At 47.8% G+C, this 8939-nt stretch overlaps 1 protein-coding gene across 7 annotated transcripts; it reads right to left on the reverse strand.

The window, feature by feature from the left end:
• Window positions 1-6105: 6105 nt before the first annotated feature.
• On the reverse strand, window positions 6106-8858 carry SLC39A2 (solute carrier family 39 member 2). 7 transcript variants are annotated; one of them, XM_060417762.1, is made up of 5 exons: window positions 8563-8858; window positions 8242-8372; window positions 7958-8008; window positions 7149-7245; window positions 6106-7020 (listed from the first exon to the last, which is right to left on the reverse strand). In XM_060417762.1, the coding sequence occupies exons 1-5, from the start codon at window positions 8675-8677 to the stop codon at window positions 6923-6925; spliced, it is 492 nt and encodes a 163-aa protein (XP_060273745.1). In that variant the 5' UTR covers window positions 8678-8858; the 3' UTR covers window positions 6106-6922.
• Window positions 8859-8939: the final 81 nt, after the last annotated feature.

The raw sequence follows: 8939 nt of genomic DNA on the forward strand, positions 1-8939 counted from the left end.
AGAACTTACAGCCTTGACCAGCAATACCTGCCGTTGTTCATTATGGAAGGGAAGGCCAGTCTTCTCAGTACATTTACCTACAAAGATAACATTGTTATCAGGATATTCTTCAGAAGAGGGAGTAAATTACATTTGTGTATACATATCAGAGAGTGTGTATCTGCCATGGAGGTGGGTGTGAATGGGTGGTGACTGTATCTCTCTCTGCTACAGATGTGTCTGCATCTTTAGGAAACCCAAGAATTAAGTAGAGGGAGAGATGCTGTCTGCTGGGAGCAAGGGAGAGGGGCTTTGCTGTCCTTGACTGACCTCTCTGCTTTGTTGGTCCTGTACACTCCAGGCTAGCCCATGGGGATGCAGTGCCCCCCTGTGGTTGGCATGGTTCTTCCCAACTCCTCAGCTCCCAGGTCCCTTCCAAAGTCTCCCATCAGTTCAGTTCAGTTCAGTTCAGTTCAGTCGCTCAGTCGTGTCCAACTCTTTGCGACTCCATGAATCGCAGCACGCCAGGCCTCCCTGTCCATCACCAACTCCCGGAGTTCACTGACTCACGTCCATCGAGTCAGTGATGCCATCCAGCCATCTCATCCTCTGTCGTCCCCTTCTCCTCCTGCCCCCAATCCCTCCCAGCATCAGAGTCTTTTCCAATGAGTCAACTCTTTGCATGAGGTGGCCAAAGTACTGGAGTTTCAGCTTTAGCAACATTCCTTCCAAAGAAATCCCAGGGCTGATTTCCTTCAGAATGGACTGGTTGGATGTCCTTGCAGTCCAAGGGACTCTCAAGAGTCTTCTCCAACACCACAGTTCAAAAGCATCAATTCTTCGGCGCTCAGCGTTCTTCACAGTCCAACTTTCACATCCATACATGACCACTGGAAAACCATAGCCTTGAGTAGACAGACCTTAGTCGGCAAAGTAACGTCTCTGCTTTTGAATATGCTATCTAGGTTGGTCATAACTTTTCTTCCAAGGAGTAAGCGTCTCCCATAGCTCTTTGTGATTCTAGTGGTAGCTCTGGAGGGAAGGCCTGATACCATGGTCAGCAGTGGTCTGTGGCTCTTCCCATTCTTAAGATCAGAGCTTAGAGGAGAGGTGAGGGGACTTGATAGATGTCAAACCACAAACTACCGCTCTTTTGTCTTGGCTTCAGGCTTAGGACTCTTGTTTCTCTCTTCCTCTTGTTCTCAAGGAATGTTTCCCTGACTTTAGGGACCGAAGCCCAAGACAGCTAAGCAAGGGTGCCATGGGAAGGAGATTAAAATTAGAACACAGTGATGAGAGCCCTTAAAAATTCCAGAACTACTAAAGACAGATGAAAGGGTGATTCTCTGAAGGAACACACAAAGCTGTGAAACTGCAGCAGGAGGATAGCCGTTAAGCTTTAGAGAGCACTCCTCTAACAGGGAACAGCCAGAGTGGGAGACACCACCTTTCTACAGAGATTTTAGGACTAAAGTGGAAAGTGTGAGTCAATTCTGACCACAGGCCAGGGGTGTGGTCAGGGTAAACAGTGCCCAGAGCAATGTAAGTCACAACATAACCTTCTTTTCTCACCAACATTAGAATTTTCCTCCAACTGGATAAATATACAGCAAAAATAGAATGCTTCTTTCCTGTTTTTTCACTTTCAATGAATCTAAAGAAAGTAACTCAGGGACTTTCCTGGTGGTACAGTGGATAAAAGTCTGCCTGCCAATGCAGGGAAACATGGGTTCAATCCCTGGTCTGGGAAGATCCTACTTGCTGTGAAGGAACTAAGCTCGTATGCCACAAGTACTGAGTCCGTAGAGCCCAGGAGCTGAAACCGCTGAAGTCCACGTACCACAGCTCTTGCAGTCAGTGAGTTTAGGGCCTGAGAGCCACAACTACTAAGCCTCTGGTGCTGCAGCTGCTGAAGCCCACGAGTCTAGAGCCTGTGCTCCGCAACAAGAGAAGCCACTGCAATGAGAACCCTGCGCACCGCAACTAGAGGGTCGCCCCTGCACTCTCTGCCAGAGAGTCAGAGAAAGCCCTCACACAGCAGTGAAGACCCTGCACAGTCAAACAAGTAAATCTGTCTGTTAGCTGCTCAGTCGTGTCCGGCTCTTCGCGACCCCATAGACTGCAGCCCTCCAGGCTGCTGTGTCCATGGGATTTCCTAGGCAAGGATACTGGAGTGGGTTGCCAGTTCCTTTTCCAGGGGATCTCCCCGACCCCGGGATTGAACCTGGGTCTCCTGCACTGCAGGCAGACTCTTCACCATCTGAGCCACCAGGGAAGGCCAAATAAAGAAATAAAGTCACCACCTCCACTCCCAGTCTGTGGAGATTATTAAAGACGCCAGTTGTCAATTATTTCCTTTTTTTTCAGTTTTTGTTGTTACTTTTTAAATATAATTTTATTTATTTAAACATTAATTATTTAAATAAAGTTATATAAAAAAAGTAACTCACAACCAAAACTGAAATAAAAAAGGACATAATTGGCAACTGTTGTTAAGCATCTGCACAGACTAGGGGTGGGGGTGGGTGTCACCCCTGTCTGTACCCCTTCTTGCTTCACCTTTGCTGGTAACTATGGGCTTCTTCCTCAGGTTGGGGGCTGGGGCGGGGGGGAAATGTGAGGGTATTTGGCTGATTGGCACACTCATGTTACCAACACACCCCAATTAGCTGTTTCTTACTCTATCACCCAGAGCCAGGAGCAAGGGACTGTTTCCTTTGGCAAGACATTGGAAAACTGTCCTTCAGGGGAGGGGTGAAATGGCATGAACCGCCTCATGAGAATTAGTTCAGAGCGCTTTGGGTTTTGTTCCTGGGTGTATCTTGTTCACATGTGTTGTTCTCTGACTGGCCTCCCACCTGGCTCTGAGGTGTTCACTGAATAATGTTCAGTATGCTGTTCCCCATCTCCATTTTTTCATACAACAGCAATATCTAAACCCAACCCTTAGCTCATAAGCAAAGGAAAGGTGGGGAGCTCCCAAGGATTACTTCAAAGAATTATTTACTTTTTAAATTTGTAATTAATTTATTTCTTGGCCACTCCATGAGACTTGTGGAATCTGTTCCCTGAGCAGGGATTGAACCTGGGCTTTGGCAGTGAAAGTAACCACTAGATCACCAGGGAACTCTCCCAAAGAATCATTTATTGGTACAAAAATGGAAAGCTGGCTCAAAGTGGGAAGGAAGTTGGAGGTTTCATTCTTTTGTTTCAGATTTTTTTTTCCTGTTTAAATAAGTAAAAAATAGATGGCGTGGAGAAGACGGTTGAGGAAGAGACACAGAAAGAAAACTTGAGAAGATTTGAAAACTATTTGTATAAATCCTCTTGTGATTATTCCAACTAGTTTCTCCTCTTATTCACTCTTCCAACCTATATATCTTCCCTCTGATTTTTATATTTCAACTCTCGTGACTCTAATTTTCTTCGGTTACAATCTATCTTTCAAGGCTGTGTGAATCAGGGTTCACTCCTGAATCTGGCTTCTAGTCACCAGGCCCCAGTTAGCTCAGCTCTCCCTCCTGTCCTATGGTTCTTATTCCATTCTTTCTCATTTCTAGCTCATTCAGAAATCACACTCCTCTTCTGCTCCCTTAGAGCCTTTTCTGGCTCCTTGCTGGGGATTCAGAACTTTTGAAAATGATCAAGATTGTTCCTTTTCTCCATCACAGTGTTCTCTCCATGTGGCATTCCCTAGCTCTATTCCAGCTCTTGATACAATATGGTTCAAACTAAAGATGGTTCCTGGTTGGTAAGAATCTTGAGAAAGGAAAAGGAAATGGACTTTGGAAGGATGGCTGAACGCGGAGGAGGAGAAAGGAAATCTAAAGGCCCGTGGGTTGGGAGGAAGCAAAAAAATGCATGACCCACTCACGCTTGAAATCTCCAGCTTCTGCTTATTGTCGTCAAATGCTGATAGCATCAGTGACCCAGAAACGTATGGAGAGCCCTAGAGTCTAATGTACTCCTCCTCAAGCCTTCTTTCTGTAGTCATACAAATCCTCAGGACCAGAAATAGCTAACTTCCATATAATCGTGTCCCTTCCAAAGTCCTGGCAAGATCACTGGAGTCGAAGGCAGCAGAGAATCGATGTTGGGTGGAATGTCTTCTGTTTGCCCTTCCAGAGTTCTTTAGGACCTGTGCCTCGCAAGGCTGACCTATGTGCAATCACCCATAGACATTTTCATCCTTGGTTTCTGTTTGGGTATGGCCAGCAGGAGACACTGGCTGCAGGCCACAGAGAAGGAGAGTGAGGATATTCCTCTGACTTCTCCTGGTCCCTGCAGTTTGGCTGTATCCCTGTACCAAGGCCACAGCTCTTATTGGACAGCCCTCTAGTTTCTGGTTGCTACTCCCTCTGTTCAGCCCAGGTAACAGCATTGTTATTACTCAGCCCCAAGCAATTGCACCATCCCTTGTTGCTCTGTCTAAACCCTGCCCATACCTTTCTATATACTCCCTTTGTTAAGCTTGCCTCACTTATCCAGTGTGCTCTCTGCTTTCTTATGAAACTCTGACGTGGAAGATGGGGAGGGAAAGGTAAGGTAGGAGAAGAAAAGCTACATCTTGAGTTTTTCTTAGAATCACAAAAACATGGGTTTGAAGCCCAGTTAGCTACCAAGGTATTTAACTTTTCTAGTACTTTCCTTGACTTACCATAGGGATAATATTTACCTGGTAGAGTTGGGAAGGTGAGATAAAATATGTGAAAGCAATAGAACAGTGCCAGATGCTCAGCATAGAAATTCTATCATTACTACATTGGAGTGTACTCCATGTGAGTGCAATTAATACCGAAGGGAAAACAAAATAGGATGATGCTTCAGGGAAATTATTTCCCTTGTCAGACATTTTTATTTAGCTTTGCCCGAGGCTTGCCTTCTCACTGATCCTTGTGAGTGTAAGCTGGGTTGGTGCTGGTGGAGTTTTGTGTATCTGACAGGAGACAGACTGAGACAAGAATGAAACTCAGGAGACCTTGTCTGTGTTAAGTCCAGTTAAATACCAAAAATATGAGAAGGAGCAAACTGGTGAGCAGTTGAGCGCACAGGGCATACCTTCTCTTTCCCTATTTCCCCACTAAGTCTGATATATTCCTCCATCCCATGGGTCAGCGGCTGGGCAACGGTCATTTGCTCCCCCTCGGTTTTAGATAATGTATATGTCTTTAGCAGCTCTTAGGAGAAACAACGCATTGTAAGAGTTACTCAAACTGAAAGGCAAATGGTCTAGAAAGGAGGGGCTGCAGCCAGCGTGGCAGGTAAGGCAGGGAGAAAGAAAGTCATCAAGTCACAGTTTGAGCCCAGTAATCACCCCAGACATCTATCTGGCATCTTTCTCTCTCTCCAAATACACTGCTTCTTAATCCCTCAGCATGAGGCTGCTGGAAGGAGACAGAGACTCCAAGAAGAGCAAGAGTGTCCCTGAAGCCACATGGGGCTCAGCATGAAACAGGAAGCATATGGAAATAGCCTCCATTTAGCTCTATCTCAAAAGTCTGTTGGATACTTTGTGGGAGGCTGATAACAGGCACTGGGAGTAGGGTGGGTGTGGATAGCATAGGAGAAAAATCTAGATCCCTAAACCTCTTCTCTCTGAATGCGGGAGCTCTGGCTCAGTTTCTCAAATCTGTGCGTAAGGAGGCTTCCCAGGTGGTGCCGGTGGTAAACCACACTCCTGCCAATGCAGGAGATGCAAGAGATGCAGGTTCAATCCCTGGGTTGGGAAGATCCCCTGGAGGAGGGCATGGCAAGCTACTCCTGTATTCTTGCCTGAAGAAACCCCATGGACAGAGGAGCCTGGCGGGCTATGGTCCATAGGGTTGCAAAGAGTTGGACATGACTGAAGCGACTCACACACACACACACACACACACACACACACACACACACACACACACACACATAAAGACATGCATACGTGCATAACGTGGTAGTGAGTTGCTGGAATTTCAGCAATGTTCCCATAACTGGAGGGGCTCGGCCTGCAGCTGACAGAATGAATGACTGGGGGCCCAATTCCAGAAAACAAGACCGTGTCCCACACTCACCCTTCCCGCCTGCCACTCCACCACCTCCTGACCAGGCACCTCCTAGGCAGCCCAGAGAAATGAAGCGCAGCACAGCTGAAGGGGAAGGACAAAATGACATTTTATTACACATAACAGCACAAACGGGACAAGAGTCAAATCCTCTCATTTATAAGTACTCAACCAAAACAACTTTTTCTCGGTCCTGTATGAGAAATGGCATCTCACGTGGTGAAAAGTTGGGGTCCAGGTTATGGCACAATGCCTAGTAAATGTCACTGTGTCTCAGGAAAGAAATGTCAGAGGGCGAAGTCATTTGAGCAGCTTCTTCTGGGAGTAGGGAGGTCATCTTGGGTCCATCAGAAAAGTCAGGAATCTCTCAGGCCCACAAGGCAATGACAGCCATAAACGCAAAACCAGCAGCTACACAGCTCCACTTAGCCAGAGGGGCTTCAGGACTTGCAAGTTCCCGGGGCAGAATTTCCAGGAAGGTGACATACAGGAATGTACCAGCTGCCATGCCTTCTAACAGAGCCTGTGCCAAACCTTGCCCAGCTTTAGAGTCTCCTTGAGGCACGGCCAGCCCTATGGCTAGGCCCAGGGGGGACATGAGAGCTAAAGACAGAATGGAGAGCACGGCCCAACGTGATTCAGTGCCTACCTGCACCAGCCGCAGTCCTACGCCAAACACCACGATCCCCTTGTGAGCCAGGACAGCAAGACAGAGCTGCACAGTTGATGCGACTGTGAGCTGCAGCCCCACAGCTAGACCTTCAAACACGGAGTGAAAGGAGAGTGAGAGCAAGAGGATGAGGGCTCGAAAGGGACCCCGTGAGGGTGAGGGTAGAAGTCCGTGGCTGTGAGGTTCAAGCTCATGAGCTGTACCCAGTTCCTGCTCCTGCACTTTGGGTGTTTCAGCAGTCCCAGGACAGCACTGCAATGCCAGCGACTCCAAAAGGAAGACAAGGAAGAAGCCCAGAGAGATGACGAGCTCTCCGTAGGGATACTCCATCTGGTGGGAACAGAAAGCTGTTGTGAGATGGCAAAGTGTGCTGCGCTTGTGCTCAGTCATACCTAACTGTTTGCGATCCTCTGGACCATAGCCCGCCAGGTTCCATGGGATTTTCCAGGCAAAGATACCGTAGTGGGCTGCCATTTCCTTCTCCAGGGGTTCTTCCCCACCCAGGGATCGAACTCGAGTCTCCTGTGTTGATGGTGGTTTCTTTACTGCTGAGCTCTGGGGGAAGTAAGGAAGGGAAGAAATTGTACAGGATTGGGACTGGGCTGACGGAGAAGGCAATGGCACCCCACTCCAGTGCTCTTGCCTGGAAAATCTCATGGATGGAGGAGCCTGGAAGGCTGCAGTCCATGGGGTCACAAAGAGTCGGACACGACTGAGCGACTTCCCTTTCACTTTTCACTTTCATGCATTGGAGAAGGAAATGGCAACCCACTCCAGTGTTCTTGCCTGGAGAATCCCAGGGATGGGGGAGCCTGGTGGGCTGCCGTCTATGGGGTCGCACAGAGTCGGACACAACTGAAGTGACTTAGCAGCAGTAGCAGCAGCAGGGACTGGGCTGAAGAGAATGGGAAGTGTGGTAACAGAACATAAAAAGGGGAACGAAGCCAAGAGGAGACATGGACGTTTGACCACAAGAAAACCTGAGGAAATAAGGGAAAGAAAATCAATAGGGTTAGAAATACAGGGAAATGATATGAAGCATATCAAAGGGTCCAGAGAAAGAATGGAAGGTTAAACAAGAATTCTCTCTGGGTTTCATAAGCCCGGAAGGATTGAGTGGCTCCACCTTTCCTTGCCAACAACAATGTCAGAGCTGAGGGGCAGGAGGAATTCTTAGAATTCCATACATAAATCCTCAAGGTCTGGGCATGAAAGCAATCTCTGGTTCTCCTTACTGTCCAGGTAAGCGATGGTGGGAGACACTTACATAAGCTGAATCAGCATCATCATCAGAATGCCCCTCACTCTTTGTCCTGTTCTAGGGAGAAAAAAGCTCAAATTAGATGAGGGAAAGCAGCTCAGCGTCCTGTTCTGTGCTGTTGGCTCTACCACTTTCCTTCAAGGCCAGTCTGACCTGTTTCCATCACTCCACACAAGAGCCATCATTTTCCTCGTCATTCCTTCTGTCCTTGACCTTGTCACTTTCCCCCTTTTCTTCTCCTCATTCTGTTCATCATTCTGGCCTCATGGCCTTGGAGGTCTGATGCTCACCTGTATCATCAAGTTCTGGATCTCTGACTTAATCCCCTCCAAGGCTTCAGCAGTCATATGCATGAACCCCGCTCCCAGGAAAACACCAGCAGATGTGCAGCCCAGGAAACTGAGGATCCGGCGGTGACAACCTAATTAAAAGCAGGAGTTACAATCCAGTTGGCAAAGAGGAGATAAGAAGAAGGTGACTAAGGAGCCATGGGCAGCACTCAATGTCCCAAGACTGGGGATGATGAGAGAATCAGAGCAAGATATCAGGACAGGGTGACAAGGCTGAAGTCAGACTTAGGTTATGGGGACAAAGATGTGATAGGGCTATACCTGTGGCTGTAGCAGTCTGGAACCACTTGAAGTAGATGGGAATAAGGCCACACACCAGAGTGAGCACCAGCAGGGCAAATAGGCAGCCAATTTTTGCTCCTAGTAGTGGTTCCATCCTTGTGGTACAGGGTTAGTAGAGGCCTCAGAAAGACAAGTGGAGTTATATATAGTCTTTGGAGCAGGAGGGGTGTCTCAGGTGGTCAGAGATGGCGTGCTCACTCTCCTGAGTTTCAGGAGGCTATCAGGAATCCTCTTTCTGGTCTATGTTGCCTCTTCTTGTGTAGCCTTACATAGGAAGCTTGCCCAGCCCGTTTCTCACTCTTCCCTTACATGCAGGCCCCTCCCCTGGCTGACGCCTTCCTGAATTTAGAAACCAG

This window comes from Ovis aries, chromosome 7 (genome assembly GCF_016772045.2).
Source record: "Ovis aries strain OAR_USU_Benz2616 breed Rambouillet chromosome 7, ARS-UI_Ramb_v3.0, whole genome shotgun sequence".
NCBI lineage: Eukaryota > Metazoa > Chordata > Mammalia > Artiodactyla > Bovidae > Ovis > Ovis aries.